Here is a 19952-nt window from a genome sequence, read left to right as displayed (position 1 = left end):
AGCCCTCAAGTCAATTATCCAATTTCTAGGATATCTAAGTCCTAGATTAACCAAAATAGAATAACATGTACCTGATGCTTGATCAAGAGAAGCATCAGCATCCATGGTAGTCTTAGCATTTGAGAGATATGAGCTGAGCTTTCCTATTAAATGTTGGCACTGAACAGGGCTCAACATATGCATAAAACTCTCAAAATTCTCATGACCTTTAGATTGGTTAGGAACCTTAGAAACTTGATTAACCATGGCTAAATTTGCCTGACTATGTCTTTGTCTAGGCTTATATCCCACAAGATATTCATGTAATTTGTAACATTTCTCAACTGTATGGCTACTATAACCGCAATGTGTACAAACTGGACGTTCTTTTTTATGATTATTACCAAGAACATGCTTATTCCCATAATGCTTCACAAAAAAAGCCTACTGATTCATTTCCACCAATAGAGTTAACTATATTCCTTTGGTTCTTTTCTTGTGATACAAGAGCAAAAACTTTATTTATCGGGGCAATGGGATCCATGAGAAGTAATTGACCTCTTACTTGGGCAAAAGAATGATTTAGTCCCATCAGAAAAGACATAATGTATTCAGTCTGATAATGGTCTACAAGAGCCTTAGAACCCCCACAGGTACATTTTCCACAAGAGCACATTAGCCTATAATTGCTAAGCTCATCCCAAATTATCTTGAGTTTGGTAAAATAAGAGCTTATAAAAAGATGACATTGATTGAGATTCATTAACTCAGGTGTAATTGGAAGATCCAAGGCCCGTTGCTTTGCTAATAGCATTTCTTGAGATCAATCCAAATTTCGTGTGCAGACTCTAAATAGATTACACTAGTCGAAATTTCCTTGGATATGGAATTGAGTATCCAGGAAATGACCATGTAATTGTTGGGAATCCATGCGTTGAAATTTGGATCTCCAATCGTCAGCCACCCAATTGTCCCATTGATAAACCCTAGTTTGTTCATGATAGAGAGTGCAATTAACATAGCACAACTCCAAGAGGGGTAATTATTGCCGATGAGAGGTTAAGACATCAAGATTAAGCTTGGACTATCAAAATGATGAAGGAAAAACAGACTTGATCCATTGTTGATGGCTAAATTACTCATCAATGATGAAGATAGAACAGAACAATTTATGGACAAACAACAAGCTTTGAAAGAAAAATGAAATTGCAGCCTTCGAATGAAGAAAGATGCAAGATCCGTTGAGGTTACCGGAAAATGGCCGAAAAACCACGAATCGGATCACGAAAACAAAAGGTGGGCTATTCGCTTTAATACCATGTTGAGACAAGAGGGAATGTAAAAAGAATCATGCTATATGTACAATCATTTTGTACATTTTGTGTTACATAAGGGGGTATTATGAACAAAATATCCCTCGCCTCACATGCGTCTCTATGCGCCTCATGAGAGACTTTTTTGTCATTGGTACACCGTTATGTAGCCCAAGGTGTACCAATAGCACTTTCCATGTAAAAAATACATCGTTCATTAGAGTGAAAGAAAGAAAGCTGCTTGCAGCTTTAAGTACACAAGTATCCTGCCAACAACAACTAATTAACTAACTGTACACATAAAACAATACAACAAAACATAGCAAAAATACAACCAATATATGTAATATGAGAGCTTTGTATAACGTGACTTTGATTGAACGTTATTTTCCAACAGTCCGTGCTGATCGAAATGATATGGAATATAAACTTCGTCTTCATGGGGGCTCATCGATCTTCAAAGTGTCTACGTACCTTCCCAGCTTGGTGAATTCATTCCCAGAAATGTGTTTCAGAAAGCCACCGAAGCTGGCCTCTTTGTACCCTGAGCTGTGCTTGTCATCCACCAGCTCCGGCGCCGGACCGACCTTCTTCTCCAGCGCCAGGCTGTGAAGGCTGGCTATTGACAGCCTCTTCTTCTCGCAGTTCACAGTCGCTCTGTGAAGCACACTCTTGTATCTCCCATTGTTGATCACCTCCATTTGGTCCCCCAGCTGCACTACTAGGGCACGTTCTGTGGCTGGGACAGAATGCCAGCTCTTGGCATGGTCCATGATTTGGAGGCCTTGGTGGGTCTGGGCTAAGATGGTTAGGGTTCCGTAGTCGGAGTGGGTCGGCATACCGAGCGTCAGCTCCGGCTCCGGGCAGGCTGGGTAGAAGTTCACGGCCATGACTTGGGAGCCTTGCTCAATGTCTTCTTCCAAGTAATCAGCCCTTAGCCCTAAGCTGTCAAACACTGCTCCTATTAGTTGCTTGTGCAGCCCCTGCACTGCCACTGCATAGCTACCCATCTTCTCCCTGAGGGATTGAGAGATGAGATGAGATGAGTTAGAATTCATATAACAGTCACGAGGAGACGAAGGTTTAAACATTAAGTTACATGATCATGTAGTATATATGGATATATATATATATATATAGATCCTTAATTGGGAAGATTGATGATTGATTGATGATGTAGAGTAGTTACTTGTAGGTTGGTGGATTGGATGGCCAGAGATGGATCCAAGAGGAGAGTGGATGGGAGTAATGCTTGATGAAATCCCTCCAGAAATGAACTTTGTCCTTGACATGATTCAGGCTTGTGCCATATCTTACAGGGTGATGAACATCATCCGACACGAGATGCTTCTTTTCCTCGTCTGCCAACTCGAAGAACTCCGCCCCGACATCCATCGCATCCTTCATCAATGATGAAGGAATGCCATGGTTAATCACCTGTTAACCATCGTTAATTTGATTATTAATTAAAATTAAAGCACCCATTCCATGCCTACTACGTACGTACTACAAAATCGCTTTTTGTCAATCCATTCTACATCAAAAATATACATATAAATATAAATATAAAAATGGCGTCAATCTTAATGTTGTACCATTTTATTTATTTATTTGTAATCTATACCTAAATTGCAATACAAAAATGCTCGACTCGGACGGAAAGCATACAATTCTGCCACGTGATTCTTGTTTTAGATATTTCATTAAGAAGACTGCTATATATATATAAATGATCATTAAACGATTTCATTAAGACTGCTATAAACATATATATATACACTTAAAACGATTCTATGTGAAATGAAAATCATTAATTAATCCACAAAAAGTACCTGGAAAAAACCAAGTTCCTTGCAGGCCAAGCCAACTTGGTGGATTATGTGAGGCCTGTGAGCTGGGTCATGCAGACCAGAAATGTCAATGACGGGCATGGCGGCGGCGGCGGGAATGCTAGGGTTTGGCCTCTGCGACGGCGGCAGAACAAAGCGGTTTGGGAGGTGGGGATCGCCCATCCTGGTGAGTGTCATGGCACTGGTAAACGAACTTGGAATTGGTGGGCCCTCCATTGATGATGTTGATCTTAATTTTTCTTCTTCTCCGTCTTCTTCTTCTTCTTCTAGCTCTGTCTTCTGCAAATTAATCTATCTCCAAGTGTACCCAGTATTTATAAGCGGATGAAACTCCATTGTTGTGTCATGGGAGTCCAGAAGTTTTCATGTACAGTTTCAATGAATGCAATATCTTACCCACGAAATCACTTGGCAAATTAAATTAATATATTATTATATATACGGCAAGATGGATGAGCATGTGGAAGAGCATAGAACTTTGCTCTCATAATATGTGTGGGACCCATAAGCCGGCCAAAATTTTGTATGGATGGTGATCTCACTCACACCTTCCACCCCCCAGGCTGACCTGTTCCATTTGAGTCAGCGATATCATACATATTGCCCTTTTTTTATTATTTTGTTTTCATGTGAACTAGCTATAGCTATACTGCTTTTAGGAAAAAAAAAAAAGAGAAAAATAAATATATATTGCCACTGTTGCAAACAAATTAAGTGAAAATATATATATATATAGCCTCTTAGCTGAAAGAATAAAGAAAACGCTGCGTAGGAGAGAAGAACAATGGCATTTTTCTTTTTTAATTATAAAAATATCAATTGGTAGGTATGTATATATGTATCATATAATGAATGATAAAAAAAAAAACATTAACAAAAATTAAAAGGAAAAACTCGAATGGGATGGTGAATAAAATATTTTTTGAATAAAGATGAAATTTTTTCATCTCTATTCAAAATATTATTTTTTAATTGAAGATGTTTCAAAAATAGATTTAGAAGCAGAAGATTAGGGTTTAGGGTTTAGGGTTTAGAAAAAAAAAAAAAAATCTCCTCTAAATAAAAATTTGTCTAAGAGACAAAAGTAGAGACGAAAAAATCTATCTCCATGCTTGGTTTGAGTTTAATCTCAAATCTTCTCATTTCTTCTTCATTTGTCAATTTGTGAAGCATATTTTATAATCCTAGGTCAAATCTCAACCTCCTCCACCAACCATCCCTTTTGTCGTCGTTGTCGTTGCTGCCCTCGCCATTTGTCTTCCTTGCCATCAACACCATCATTCCTTGCCATTCTCATCACCTCTGCCATCCATCTCCCTCGCAATTAATGTTTTTTTCTTGTCATTCTCGTTGTCGACACTATCCTTCTTCGTCATCTTTGCCTTCTCTACCATTCGTCTCCCTCACTGTCAACGCCTCTTTCTCACCATTGTTATCGTCTTCGTCACCACTCCACCTCCATCATTGTTTGCGCGTTGCCCTATTTTCTTCTAAGTGGGAAGCATAGGAGTTCCTCTACTAATCCTCTATTGGCAAACTCGAGTTTACCCATCTTATGCAAAGAAGGTGGACCAATTATGTATTATCTTGGAGGTGAGGTAGTCAAAAGCCAAAATATGCCATGTAAGATAAAACAATCAAGGGATACAAAACCTTTATAGTGATATATATATTTAATTAAATCATGAATATAAGATTATGGGTGAAAATAAATTTTACTTTAGGTTATTAAGTTTCACTAGTGATATTAAATATCACGTACTTAGGATCACAATGAATAATAAACATATAATTATATTGTAACATTAGACTAATTATTAAATTAGTCTTATAGTTGTAATGAATATCTTTTTTTTTAAAAAAAAAATGATATCCAATCGGACAATTTGATACGGATTTGGTCCAAATGGGAGAGCCGTTTGTGTTAAAACAGACGGAGGGAGAGTGCGAACGCGTGTGCGAGTGCGAACGGAGATTTAACCATTTTGACTATCATCTACGATTCGAATTGGGGATATCAAACTCTTTGTTTTTTGTGCGATAAGTGGCTTCACCAGGTTTGGCCAGTCTCCATCCAGAGCCCTCCTTAGAAAGCTGCGAGTCAAAACAGATCCAAGAGCATCATGCTTATGCTTTTGCTCTTTTCTCTCTCTCTCTCTCTCTCTCTCTGTGTCGGCTAAATTACAGGCCCTTCGGCTCATTCAACGTGACTGGAGCAGGTGCAGCCGCAATTGTTTTACTTACTTGGGAAGAAAGAAAGAAAGACGTGTACCGGATATGTGATTGTGTCTCATTTTCTCCGGAAAATTGCACGCGGCGCGGATAGGGTTTGGCGCAAAAGTTTCTCAGTGCAGAATCACACCTTAGCTTCCATCATTACGTAAATAGGAATTAGATGTGATTTTATATATATATATTTTGTTTCGTTTGGAGGGTGGTTTAGGGTGTTTGGATATGAAATCGATTATTCTTTAGGATAATGAGTTTAATAATCTTTTTAAGTTTATGTGAAAACTTATTTACACAGTTCATGCCATCACCCACCCAACATCCCAATCCCAAATCAAAGGGCAAAAAAGGCGCAGCAGCAAGCAGCAAGCAGCCACTGCCGCATAGAAATAATTTCTCTTGATATGCCATTCTTTTTCATTAATCATGGGTTTTTGAACCCCTGAGAAACACTATCCTTTTATGTAAGTGACTATAATTTCACAGAGAAAACCATGCAATAAACAATAATATGGGATTACAATCATTTCATTAACCTAATCTCGGCATGACCATGATATTATTCTTTATCTAAATGTTAGGTGGGATCATCAAAAAGAAAATACACATCAATGAAGAATCAGGTCAGCATAGGGATGATTAGAACTTTTATCAATTGTAATGTTACCTGGGCTTATCTGGGAGCCTCGTAGCCGTTACTTCTGATACTCAATTCTATCCTTACAAGTGACCATCTAGACAAGTACATATTTTACCAATAAGTAACACCCAAAACTATTCGTACAAGTCATGACCGTCTGGAGGTGTCAGCGTCTTACTATGAGAGCCACATATATAACCCAAGAGAAAAGGTTATGCTCCTTTCATAATCCAACTATCAAATCAAACTATTCTGACAGCAAATTAGAAAACAACCAAGGACCAAACCAAAAAGAAACCGTTGAAACTTGGTTGAAGGGTCTGGCAATCCTTTTATAGTGAAGAAAATCTCCCGTAATATCAGTACAGAATTAATGAATTTCTATTCTTCATTGGTTATGGAAATTTTTGTTCAAAACAATATTTGGGTATGTTAGCATGACTACGGCAACACCAAACCTACTGAGGCTTTAACTCATTGAGAGAGAGAGAGAGAGAGAGAGAGAGAGACTTAAATGGTTTACGTAGGGATGGGAAGGGAGGCACCTAATCTAACCAATATAGTCTTACTTTCAGAGAGAAGCAGCTAAATAATAAGCCAAAAATGAGTTCTAGAAGTAACTTCTTTGCTTTCCAATCAAATTCATTACCTACTTCAGAACCATAGCCTGCCTATATAATTCCCTACAATATGAGACCAATATTACACATGCTTGTATCTCTTCTTTTTCTGATCCATTGCTGGCCAAAAGTTTTAAAAGAGTATAATTACCTAATAAGATGGCCATGGTAGCAGCCCTGCTTGTTCTTGCTGTGCTCACTGCAAGGTCAGCCTATGCAGTGGAGCACGTGGTTGGGGGTAGCTCAGGATGGAGCCAGGCAACGGATTACTCCACTTGGGTAGCCTCACAAACATTCACTGTTGGTGACACTCTCTGTAAGTTAGTTACACTTATCAATGTTCACTTCGTTTATGCTTCATGAGAATATAAACAAAATCTCCCAACATTACAATCAAGAGATTATCCCATGCTCAAGCGCTCTGCTCTATTTCCCAGATATTTCTCAACTCAATTTCCTTTTCCAGTTATTTTTTTCCTGTCCTTGGCCGAAATTGGCTCATAATTCAAAGTATACATTGAAAATAATAATATTTCATTCGCTTCAAACTTCAGCTCACATGGTGCATTCGAAGAAACACACATTTGACCAAACACAACTAATTACGCCATTCTATGGTTGACCGCCACATGTTCACAGCAGAACTAATCATTCCCAGAAATTTCCTTCTTTTTTTTTTGTCAACTCAAAATAGGTTTGGATTCAAGGTGATCTTTTTTTTCATTCTTGATTCTGCCAGTGTTTCAATATGACAGTACCCAAAGTGTGGACATAGTTGGCCAAAGCGACTACACTAAATGCAACGACAGGAAATACCCTGCAGTCGTACTCTGGCGGCCGAACCACCATCACCCTAGACAAACCTGGTCCAATGTATTCCATTTGTCCCAGATTTGGTCACTGCCAAGGAGGCATGAAACTAGCAATCAACATCATGATTGCTATGGGATCGCCACCAGCCACCCCATCTCCTCATAGAACTCCACCCTCAACCCCTTCTAAATCCCCACCACCATCGAGTGGCAGTGCAGCTGGCACGGATGACGAGAACTATGTGGTATTGGCCTTATCACTTCTAGTAGCTGAAGTGGCATTTATGGGCTAGGCCTGATGCTGCGCCGTCTTTTATAGATTAAATTTCTGAGCATGGTTTCATGATTGCCAGATCCGTGATTGTCAGACTTATGGCATTGCGTTTATAAAATTCACGAATGAAATGATGATTGTGAGATAAGTGGCTTTACATAAACATGATTTTTTAATGAAACGCAGTTTAATAAAAAAAAAAATTATACACAAACCTGATCAGGTTTGCTCTCCCTCGTATGCTAAGTCTCTAGTAATCACACCATGCTCAAATCCTGATTTGAAAAGTATGGATTAAAGTTAAAACAAGTTCAACATAAGTAACATTTTGGACAATTTTGTAAGATACGTTCTTACGCAGCTATGCTGGTAGTGGCTCCGGCCACCTTCTTTTTACTTCGGACTTCGATCGAACCTCCCTAAGGTTTCCATCAACCCCGTACTCTCTCTCCATAACGAGGTTGATCCCTTCATCCGAGTACCATCCAACCCCAATACACAGGACGCCTTCCTTGCTCACATCAACATAGCCTGTAACACCACCAGGCAGCCAAAGCATGGTTATATCCTGCATATCCAGCATCTCTTCCTCCCCAAAGCAAACTGTGTTCCCAGGTAAGCTTCTCTTCTTCAAGGTCTCTGTGCAAAGGTACACATAAGGGGCACCATTGCTTTCCTCTATTAATGCCTCTTCACCATATATTGGTGTAGCACTCACCTCAAACACCTTCCAGGACCCAGTCAGCTCTGATGGCTGAGTTCTTTTTCTCTGGGAAAATGGCTTCAAATCGAACTCCAGATCACTGTAATGATAGGTACATCATCATCAAAGGCCAATTCCACAGCTTTAAGAACCCAATCTCAGTTGTTGCTAAAAGGTGGCAAGACTTTCAATAAATTTCTCAATATTGAAAAGAAAAAATGCTGTGAAACCTTAGTGTCAGAGAAATGCTGCATTTTGGGGCATAATATAGCAAAGAGCACCAATTCTACACTATTTTCAGAAAATTAATGGAAATACACATGCAGATATTTAGCAGCTTAACTCACAATGAAGGGAGTCCATGTATATCAAGATGCATGAGCCACAATTAAGACGACTTGGTCATGTGAAATGACGACTTATTGAGACTCGTAAGGAGAATGGATGGACCGGAATAAGTCTTTAACAAAATAGGTAGGGAAAGACTAAAAAAGACTTGGTGGAAACTCTTACATATAATATGAGTTATTACCTTATAGAAAGATATGGCCATAAATAGAGATGATTGGTGGTTTAAAATTCATGTAGTCAACTCCACTTAGTGGGATTCAGGCTTGATATATTGTTGTTGAAGGGGAGTCCACGTATTGCATTGATGAATCAAGGAAAATAAGCATTGCATGCACATGAACAAGACACAAAAGTTTAGATAAATGTCTAAACCTCATACTTTGCAAATAACCAACAGCAGGCACATATGCCATCCTCATTGCTTGTAGCCCAAAGTTTCAGGTTTCTTACATTCCATATTAGATTCCAGGGGTAACTTTGGCAGCCAGAAAGTAGCAAATAAAAGACCACAAATATATAGGAAAGAAACGAACAATATAGAAGCAAAAGCTGAAGTGTTTGATTCATGAACTCTCCCATTTAGTGACCAAGTGACTGGAATGAAGAACTTGGCCTACTCATTGTCAAGTCAAGAAGGCCATTTCAGATGGAATCAGAATGCCAAAATCTGCATGACTGATTAGAGAAAAATTTTCCAACTCTTACAAGTAAGCAAATGAAGATGTTTTGAGAAATCATCAATCTGGTCACTCTGGCACCACCATTTTTCAGCAAGTAACTTGCTCATCTTAATGGAAAATTATTTTTGGCTGACCCAATCCACGAACTAAGTTGACCAAAAAATTGTGTCCTATCCTAATTTGAGTGGATATTGACTACACATAGCTTTGCAAGTGGGGTTTCCAAGGGCCCTATCTATCAATCATTCAAGTAAAAAATAAAAAAATAAAAGAAATAGGATGACATAGCACATGCATTTCCAAGCTTATGACCTATATGCAACATTTTTTATTAGTTCGGAAAATGAATGGAATTTATTTTGGAGGATAGAGTAAAAAGAACAAGGCTATGCACATGTAAGGATGAAAAGGGAAAAGCAAAGGAAATTAACAAGAACATGAATTAATACAACAGGTGTCTTGCTAAAATAGATAATTGCTAGAGCAAAAAAATTCCAATAAACAGACCTGGGACAGAACGGTGGTTTGCATTGCCATACACATTTAAAAAAAAAAAAAAAAAAAATTCACGGGTGTAGAAAATGGCTTCTTTTAAGCTAGAAACGATATCAGTAGAAAAAGTGCAAAAAGAAACAAATAGCAAATGTGATGTGGAGAAACGAAACATAGTAACAAGAACCTGTTATGGATGGACTCTTCTACTATCACTCACATACCCATTTACAACAAATATGAAGTCAGTAAAAATATGAAATCTGCATATGATGCACATACCCAAATTGGACATTTGAATTCTCTAATTTTTTCAACAGTGTTTGCAGAAATGAAACTGAGGTTTCATTGTGAGAAAAGATTTCAAACCTGTGACACTAAATGAGTAAGGAGGAAAGAAAAATGAGGAATTGCCACATACAAGAATGACACCTGAACATGAAGTCAGGAAAGTTATTCCTAGAATTTTCGAAGTTTGCAGGGGGATCATTTTTCCACTAAGAATCCCCATAAGATACCATGATTTACACTATTCTGCAAGGAAAACTTATTTTCCTCTTCAAGTGAAGTAAATAACTTCCTCCAACATCAAAATGCAGCCTTACAGTTTCTTTGAGCACAATCAAACAAATTATATCCAGAGATAGTTCGTGTTCACAAGAGTAAGTTCATTGGCTTTTCCAGGATGTTATATAATTGAAAGAAAAAAAAGAATCAAGAAATGCAATAAGAATCAACATCACAGAAAACAAAGAAGAAAACAATAAGATTAAGAACTGAGCATTCAATACATGCACCTACAAAAATGAATAAGCACTATGGGAAGAAGAAGCTATCTTCCAGATAACTGTTGAGTGTTACAGGACAACCTACAAGAAACCGTCCCCAGCAAGAAACATAACAAAATATCCATTTAATTCAAAGGAGCCAGAAATGGATAAAGCATCCATGCCTATAGGCCGAATGCTGCAGTTGATGGTGGCCATGCTGGTCTTAGAAGATAGAAGTTGAATCAACTTTAAAAAGTATTTCATTGCCCTTGTTATTCAATGTATGCATAATAGGCATATTTCTGATAAGCAAATATCCTTCTCTCATTTATTTTATTCTGATTTATATTTTTTTTCCTTCCTTTGAATGTGTATATATCAACAGTACAGCCATTAGAATAGGCAAAAGGTCCACAGTCACCAATTTTCTTATTCCATTCTAGAAAACTGGAACAGAACGTCAAATTCAAAATAACAAGGGAGACTAAGACCCAATGCCCTATATCTTCATTCTCTAATATTAGACAAACAAAAACAAATTGGTACATAAAACTTTCCAAGTATGTAGCACCAAAATGCATATAACCAAAATGATACCTTTCATCATGGATATTAGCAGGGCTGACCCACTGCTCTTCATAAACTGCAACCCTCATAATCTGGATGTTCGAACCACCATTACTGAACTCTATTGTATGAACAATACGCAATCTTTTATGGCAACCTTTCACCAAACACTGAGCAAGGGAACATTAGTACCTGAATAACTACTTTATTTTCCAAAGATCCTACTAACTAAAAAGAAACTAGTACATTCTATTCTAGGGAAATATACTACGTTTTTTAGCATGAAACTAGAAAAAACTGCCTAGAAGGGGGTAACTTTAAAGGACAATATTTAAGTTAATATGAGTTTTTGGGAGCAAAATATAAATTGAGTAAAGGAGAGAGCAACAAATTTCAACATTGCAGCTATATGACATTCATAGCATTGTCTAAGTATAAAAGATGGTGTCATGCAATTAACTTATTGCATGTGAAAGAAGAAGTTTCAACTTTCAACTCTAGATTTTGAATTTTCAAGGGAGATATTCATTTTCTAAATTGTTTTTTACTTTAATTTTGATTAACAAAAGAGAGTAAAAATGCCAGAATTTTGTTTTTTCTTAGTGCATTTTTGCTCTAAAATCCATAAAGGATAAAAGGAAAAACAAAAATATAACAGATGATATCCGAGAAAATAAATAAATAAACGTCAGTCAAACCACATCAATGGTCAACACCCAATCAACTCCCAATTTAACCTTGACTAGTTAACCCAATACCAAGCCAAAATAGACACCAAGAAGGATTAGGACCCCAGATACAACCTGTCTATAAAGAAACCTAAGTGAAGTAGGACAAGGAAACCCAATCAAGGTAGAAGGCAAACACTAAAATACACTCCAAGCAAGATAAAGGTAAGTATTATCTATTCAACACCGCAATCACAATTATAGCAGGAGAGGACATCAAAGACTTATCAATTAAGCCCTCAACTTGAGGCAAAACCCTAACATTTAGGGAACAAGTAAATACAAACCTAGTATGAAGAATCAAGAGATTGGCAATCTAAGCCGCCTTCTTAATGCTACATGTCCCCACCTCCATAGTCCTAGGTTAAGATAACAAACAACTATCTAGCAATTACAATTCAACTCAAACCCAAACTCACAAAACAAAGGAAAATCAACTAATCATTTACGATATGAGCGGGCCCGGCTAAACTTATCACTATCCTCATCCTAAAAGGTATAAAAGGATCTCAAGAGGCGAGCCAAAGGTATGAAATTGGTTACAGTTTTCATAGCTTTTGATTCTCAGAATCTCTTACTGACTTAACTCAAGCATTAGAGTGACGTCATCCTAGTCGAGCACCAAAGCAGTCTTTTCTTGTTTTTTGTATACAAGGGCAACTCTAGTCCGTCTCACCACACACGTGGTTGAAGTCTCGCTTAAATTTTATAAATTCAATTGGTGGTCAATCCTTGAGTCGTCAATAACAATTATCTAGGTGGGGTTGGTTATATGGATTCTAACTCAACAATCATCTCTATCTATAACCATATCTTCTATAAGGCCATTATAACACATATCATGCTAAGTTTCCCACTAAGTTTTTCTTGATCTTCCTCTTGCCTCTTTTATTAAAAATGTCTTCTATTCCATCCATTCTCCTCACAAAAGCATTTATTAGCTTTCAATGTTACATGACCAGACCATCTTAAGCGTGTCTCATGTACCTTCTTTTCAATAGGAGCCACTATGACTTAATGATGTATAACCTTATTTTTACTTTAATCCTTTGTTGTATGGCCACACATCCAACCTTAAAGGAAACAAAATTCCAGTAGCTAGTGTTAAATCACTAGCAGCTAGGATAACAAATGTTTTAATTCATTTCATCATCAACAGGTCCAAACCCCTATATGGTCAAGCCATCATAACATGTCCTTTCCATGACCATTTATGAACTGTAAAAATGCTTCAATATAGGGATTTTAACCATATTTGAGCAGCAAAAATTAGAACATCTTCCCTTCAGCTAATGTGCTAACTAAAAGAAATAATTGCCACATGGCAAAACACAGGCAGTTGCTTAAAGGATGATGAGATATACCTCAAAATTCATAACCCATTGTATTAAGAGGCACCGCACATCATGAAGGACAGGAAGTGCTCAAATATTTTGTTCTAATTTCCACTATTTTTCTTTGTTAAACACATAATACTCCCATTTATCTGTGGTACCCATAGTATAATTTTAACTTACCCCAATGGGTGCATACCACCATATTATTTTATAAGTAATAGCACACTCCAACTTTGCACCCCTACCAAATCATATAAATAATACTAACTATACCATGTCTTTCAGTAGTACTATAATAGTGATACTAACAAAGACTAAAATAATTACCAGGAAACATGTTGGAGAACAAATTTCATTCTGAACTTACTTGTTCAAATTTGAAAGTTGGGTTAAGGTAGTAATTGGATTCATCAGCTTCACCAACTGGAATATCAACTGGACCTCTAGAGTAAGATCCATCCTGAAATTCAACTGAAAGTACTATTAACGTTGTGAAAAAAGCAATCAAAGTCAAAAATAATCCTATGACTTCCTGTCATAGTATGCATTTGCTATTTTCAAATTGAAAAAGATATGATGATTAATCAGATTTCTCTTCCATCTTCTTAAGTACGAGAGATAATATAAACCCTTCCACCTCTGTTCAATGCCTCAATATTTAATAAAGTTTTGAAATGAGGTCTTAACAGTTAACAATAAGGGAAGGCAATGACTACTCATGCAGGCAAACGTAACTGGTATAAAAAACATGATTACTTAGCAATGAGGATAGTGATATTAAGAAGTAATTTTGGCTAATATTTTCTCCAGATATCACTAGGGTATCATGAACTTGGTTTGTTTTCATAGAAGCATCGTCGTCTATCAAAATTTTGGACAATCTAAGTCCCAAAATATGTTTTGTTTGGAAGCCAAGCATTTGGGGATTTCATGAAGAAGTCAACACATTAAAGATCAAAAACTGAAGAAAACAATTCATTAACTTCCTGGATGTCAACTGCAAATCTTATAGTTCTCAGAAAGGGCATATAAGTTTAGAAGATTCTGGATCCTGACACATTTATAATCAAAATTCATCTAAGGGCCTGTTTGATTGCAAGCATGGAACTTACATAGAAAGAAAAAAAGTTATAGACAATTCAATTGTCTAGAACTTATTTACATGGAAATTATCAATTAGAAGTGTTTGATTGAATTTTATTTTCTATGCAATTTCCTCCCCAAACCCACCCCCGTCTTCTCCCCGCCTTCTCCTATCTCTCTCTCTCTCTCTCTCCCCCCTGCCTCCCAAACCCAGTTCTTCGCCCTGCCATTCTCCATCGCCGCCATCGCTAGAGAATGGAGAGATCCAGCATCACAAGACCATGTTGCCCTGCCTTCTCCCATCGTCGCCATCGCTAGAGAAAGCATTGCCACCATCACTGCCTTCTCCCATCAGAACCTGGAGAATAAGGCGGCGCCAGAGGAAGGAGATGAGGTCGATGAGGCATCCGTCGACCGGATTTTCGACTCCAAGGAGGTGCCGCCATGGAAGGACCAACTCATTTTCAAAACCTTCGTGGTAAGCTACCCATCTCTCTCTCTCTCAAACCCAGTTCTTCTCCCTGCCTCCCCCCATCGCCGGTTGCAGCGGCCATCGTCGTCGCTGCCATCTTTGTTACCCATCGTCGATGGCCGCTGCAACTGCTGATGGCCGATCTTCACTGGCCGTGGCTTCTCATTCGTGCTTCCGCTTTTCTTCTTCTTCTTCCCTGGAATTTCTTTTCCAAGCCCCCCCCCCCCCCCCTAAAGAATTGATTTTCCAGCAAAAGTGGGAATTGGACATCACGTGAGCAAAAGTGAGAATTGTAATTACCTAGAAAATATGGCTAATCAAACAACACAAAAACTAGAATTTACATAGAAAATGGCTATTTTCCATGGAAAATATGGCCAATCAAACAGGCCCTAAAAGGATTATAGTTCTAGCACCTAAGATCCAAGTTTGACTACCCACTTTTTGTTAATCCGTGTGTGCAGATCAATTTTGATTAGATACCAAAAAGTTCACCCAAACATTGTAGTCTAACCAAAACAAATGATATAACACAATGTAAAAAGTTATCCATATAACCCTACAGATAAAATATAATTATAAAGCATAATATAATGGACTTTCTACAGGGAATGGAGCAACTCATACTGGACAACAGCCAAATAAATGCCTAATAAGAAAAGAGAAGAACAAGAAAATATAGAGGCCTATATCTTAATGATACAGATACAGGAAATAAAAGTAGGCAGGCTCTACACACACTGGGAGAGAAAGGAAGTAGCCTGCTGCAAGTAGAGCTCAGGAATCAACAAAATGGAAGTGGGTTTTCTACTTCACAATATTTTTCTATTATTTTCTTCATTCTCTCCAACATGGCAGTAGTTGGTAAGAAGGAGATAGTTTTATGCACATAAAATGAAACATAGAAGGGAGAAAAATAGCATCACCACCCTTCAGGACACATTATAATAAACCAACGAGACAATAGCCCCTAGCAGCCAGCCCTACAGCTAGTAGCACATAATTGACTCAAGACCAACCGACTTCATTTAGGTAGCCAAGGTAGTTTTTCCCAGCCATAAGAAATTGCTGAATAGATGCATCACAAAGGAGGTAAAATCTACCTCAAAGAAAACAAGACCAGGCTCCACTCCCATTTGATCTTCTTCCATTACATCAGTAGTTTTAAAATCAAAAGACTCAAATTTAGGTAAAGTATGTCTTTTCAGCCTTCCGCTATCTGTTTCCTTCAAAAGTAAGGATGCGTCTCCATTTTTGGACTTCTTTTTAATGTTATTGCTCCCTCCATCTGCCATTTGAATTTCACCATAAGGATTCATTGTTACCCAATTTATTGTCCTTCGGATCTGAGATGTCTTCCCTCCAGAAGGGGGTGGCACTGCCTCAATCCGCAACAGGGTATAGCAGTCATAAAGATTCTCATTCTTATTTCCCATATCAATCGGTTCCATCTCAGCTGTTATGGGTGAAAATACAGCTCCCACTCCCTTCCATATCCCACTGACACTACTTGCAAAGGTATTCCATGCTGGCCGAATAACTGGTTCCTGAAAGGGAAGCCACCACATCCATATGTTATGATACAAGACCACGATTCAAGCAGAATACTTGACAGCACCCAAATAGAGGCAACTAAAAACAAGCACATGGACAAACAACACCATCATCATCAACTGCACCTTATCCTAACCAAGTTAGGATTGATGGCATGGCATTCATATTGTCAATTAACTTCTAAAAGTCATGTTGATAATACAAATCTACGCAAAAGAACAATGTGGCAAAATTTTATGCTTGATGCAACCCCCTAGCAAGGGGGAATGTTGAGATAAGTTCCAATGCAATCTTCATATAAAAAGTTTCATGAGGTGGAAGTGAAAGAAGATAATTGATATGGTCATGTTCCATCACATGGTAGATATTATAAACCAACCTGTACAACATAGAAACATGACAAACATATTTAAGAGTTAAAACCTTGTTTCTTTGGGGTTATATTTAACTTTTTGAAGCATCCAAACTTTTTATTAACCTTGACCAACTATGATTTTTAAAAATGAAAATAGAAAAGTCACCATCTTTTCAGTCCAACCTCTAAACTTACCACCTTGGTGTCCCAAGAATAGAGGGCTCCTGCTCCCATCTGAACCTTGAGATGATACCAACTCCAACTTACAGCAATTTTCTTTCTCTTTTTTTTCTCTTTGATATATAACTTGAAGGGACTTGAGCTTGAGCCTCTTTATTGGGGGAATGACACTTAATACAGTACCCCTAAGGGACTTTTTTATTTATGTACTTTTATCCACATCCCTCTCGTCACCAGCAACCCCTCTGGCGACTTTCAATGGCTAGCAGCAAGGCTGGGGGTGGGGGAAGAAATGAAAACGAAATGAGATTATGAAAACACCTGTTTCTCGCTTACAAAACTTTTGAAACAAAAACGAGCTACCAGACACCATTTTCTGTTTTCATGGTCAAAATAGGAAAAATTAAAAAGAACAAAAAACTAAGAACTCAAACCGGATGGTTAACCAAACATGCCCTGAAATATTGCAGTTTGACCGATCATCATATCCAACAATCATGTGATTGTAAAGCAACTTCCAGAATTGTAATTCTAACAACCAAAATTTTTATTTGTAATTTTGACTGAACTCCAATAAGAAAGCATTCAAAGAGACGTTGAAGCGCGAAGCTTGCATTGTGTATCAATTACCAAGCAAATTAATCCAATTCAGCTACTCAAAGAGACGTTGAAGCGCGAAGCTTGCATTGTGTATCAATACCAAGCAAATTAATCCAATTCAGCTACTCGTTATATATCAATACCAAGCAAGTTAATCCAATTCAGCTACTCGGCATAAAACCTACCCGAACAGACCATAAAAAAATCAGACTGTAAAATCTGCCCAAGATCATAATCACTCATTTCGCTTCATGCTCACACAAAGCTATATAACACACTTCCCCTAAAAAATCGAAGGTACCTGAGTTTGAAGAACAGTCTCAACCTCCACCAACATGGCACCAGAGAGCATAACCTTATCACTCTTCGACCACTTCCTCAAGCTCTTCCCTCTCTTCCGCCTCCTGGCCGCCGCCGCCCTCTCCTTGGCCGCCTTGGCCATGTCATTGTCAGCGCTCCAGACATTGTCCTTGCCCCTTGCCGTCACTCTCTCTCTACTTCCTCCGTCGAACCCGCACGACACGCTTGGATAGAATTTACAAATGGATACGAAAGCCAAGGACGAGGAAGAGGACGGGGATGAGAGGGAGGATTGGTTGCGGAACCCTCGCAGGTGGTGGAGATGGCACGAACTCGTGAAGGTTTTACAAGCGACTATACATGGGGATTGCATTCTCGATATATATGTATGTATGGATATGCAGATAGAGAGAGAGAGAGTCGTGTTCGTCGTCAAGTCTAGGGTTTTGATTTCCGGTTCAATCGGAAATTGCTTCCGTGAAACGGTGAATAATATTGACGGTTAAAGAGATCGCTCGCTTCTTCCGCAGCAGACCTTGCACTCAACTCTAACTTCTGTTTCCAGAGTTCGAACTGTTTCCGGATTTATCCGTTTTCCATATTTTTAAGGCAAAATGGGTTACACAAATAGTCCTAATTCAACAAACCTACCAAATGTTTTCAAAATTACACTAAATATTTTTCTTAATGTTCAAAAATTAATACCCTGTAGGCAACACAACGATGATTAAATTTTTTAAAATGTTCAAATGCTATCCCACCACCATTTTTATAATTTTTAAAGTATTCAAATAATAATTACAATGTTCGTGATATAAGAAAGTGATATTCTTCTTCAATAACATGTTGTGACAATAAAGGATAGATAGTGCCCCCAGGGGCACAACAAAGTGGTAAAGAAGAGGGTTGTAAAGATGCAGTCATGCTAAAGACTGCTAGCGTGAGATCTATTTTTGGGAGAAGCAATTCCTTCTGGAGGTAGTCCTTAGTAAGTATTAGTGGACGCAGCCTCAAACCTTGATTATTTGGGCATATCCCTCGATTTACCTCCCTCGTGATGAACTAGGGGCGGGTTAGGCGAGGAGCGCGAGTGATGGCGCGAAATCCAAAAAATAAAGAATAGATAGTGATCAAGAGATAAGATAATTATATTTTTACACTAAACTTATAAATAAAATTATAATCATACCATCCAATCAAAGGAAAATACTTTTAGGATTATCGTTCTTACACAAATTCTCACCGCGAGTCTTCGATTTCAGCAGAAGAAGTAAATCGTAGGTGGAGGATTTGCTTCACTGCACAGGGCAAGAAATCGAATACACGATCTATTAGTACGAATCTTAACTTATCATGGTCTAATCACTTGATTTGTAGCTTGAAAACGGAATTTTTTTTTTTATCAATATAAAAAATTGATCATGAGTCGTTCTATAGGGCTCGACAAGCCTACCGAGTAGCTCACAGAATGGGGCAAAAAAGACGATTTTACCCCGCTCGCTTTGCAAATTTACAAAGTGGGTCACTGCCCCCCATCTCTGGTGCGTCTCCCTTGCCATGGCCACCGCCTCGCCCTTGCCGACAGTCAATAACAGTCGCTGCATCGACTATCGGCGAGGACGAGGCCAGGCGACAGCCATGGTAGGGGAGACGCACCAGAGCAGATGGGAATCCATGGGAGGGGGAGGGAGAAAGTAGGGTGTGGGGGCAAAATCGACTTTTTGCTCCCTTTCGATAAAGTCATCGGTAAGCTCATCGGGCTTTCTAGCATTTTTCATTGATCATTATACTCATTTGTATAGCAACTAAACAACATTTTACAAGAAGGAATCTATTCCTAATCCTATTCCCTGCACTCTCAATCTGATTAAATTTGACAAGGTAAATTTTATATTATCTGGTAGTTGGTCTTGAAAGAAGTATTAGTATTCCAGAAGGCACGAACATCTTCAAATCTCTCTTTCTTCCCGCGATTCGCGAACGTCCCAAAAGAGTCACTCCACTTCTCCCAAGATACACGAGTTGTTCTGAAACCTTCAAGAACAATTCAATGCCAAACGACG

The 19952-nt window shown here is 38.3% G+C and overlaps 3 protein-coding genes across 5 annotated transcripts; 1 reads left to right on the top strand and 2 right to left on the bottom strand.

The window, feature by feature from the left end:
- Positions 1 to 1204: 1204 nt before the first annotated feature.
- LOC127801402 (flavanone 3-dioxygenase 3-like) lies at positions 1205 to 3358 on the bottom strand. The gene is made up of 3 exons (XM_052336508.1): positions 3125 to 3358; positions 2482 to 2729; positions 1205 to 2309 (listed from the first exon to the last, which is right to left on the bottom strand). Exons 1-3 carry the CDS (start codon positions 3356 to 3358, stop codon positions 1730 to 1732), a joined length of 1062 nt encoding a protein of 353 aa, XP_052192468.1. The 3' UTR covers positions 1205 to 1729.
- A 3432-nt stretch (positions 3359 to 6790) lies between these two features.
- Positions 6791 to 7865, top strand: LOC127802097 (uclacyanin-3-like). The gene is made up of 3 exons (XM_052337787.1): positions 6791 to 6979; positions 7407 to 7688; positions 7797 to 7865. Exons 1-3 carry the CDS (start codon positions 6791 to 6793, stop codon positions 7863 to 7865), a joined length of 540 nt encoding a protein of 179 aa, XP_052193747.1.
- Positions 7518 to 18466, bottom strand: LOC127801401 (uncharacterized). Of its 3 annotated transcripts, XM_052336505.1 has the most exons (6): positions 17891 to 18466; positions 16004 to 16447; positions 13713 to 13805; positions 11311 to 11450; positions 8075 to 8520; positions 7527 to 7992 (listed from the first exon to the last, which is right to left on the bottom strand). In XM_052336505.1, exons 1-5 carry the CDS (start codon positions 18260 to 18262, stop codon positions 8079 to 8081), a joined length of 1491 nt encoding a protein of 496 aa, XP_052192465.1. In that variant the 5' UTR covers positions 18263 to 18466; the 3' UTR covers positions 7527 to 7992; positions 8075 to 8078. The 3 variants fall into 3 exon arrangements, with proteins under 3 accessions (XP_052192467.1, XP_052192464.1, XP_052192465.1); XM_052336504.1 differs by having other exon boundaries at positions 7526 to 8520; XM_052336507.1 differs by lacking the exon at positions 13713 to 13805 and having other exon boundaries at positions 7518 to 8520.
- Positions 18467 to 19952: the final 1486 nt, after the last annotated feature.

The sequence above is a fragment of the Diospyros lotus genome, chromosome 5 (assembly GCF_014633365.1).
Source record: "Diospyros lotus cultivar Yz01 chromosome 5, ASM1463336v1, whole genome shotgun sequence".
Classification (NCBI taxonomy): Eukaryota; Viridiplantae; Streptophyta; class Magnoliopsida; order Ericales; family Ebenaceae; genus Diospyros; species Diospyros lotus.
This window is presented reverse-complemented; position numbering and strand designations above follow the sequence as displayed.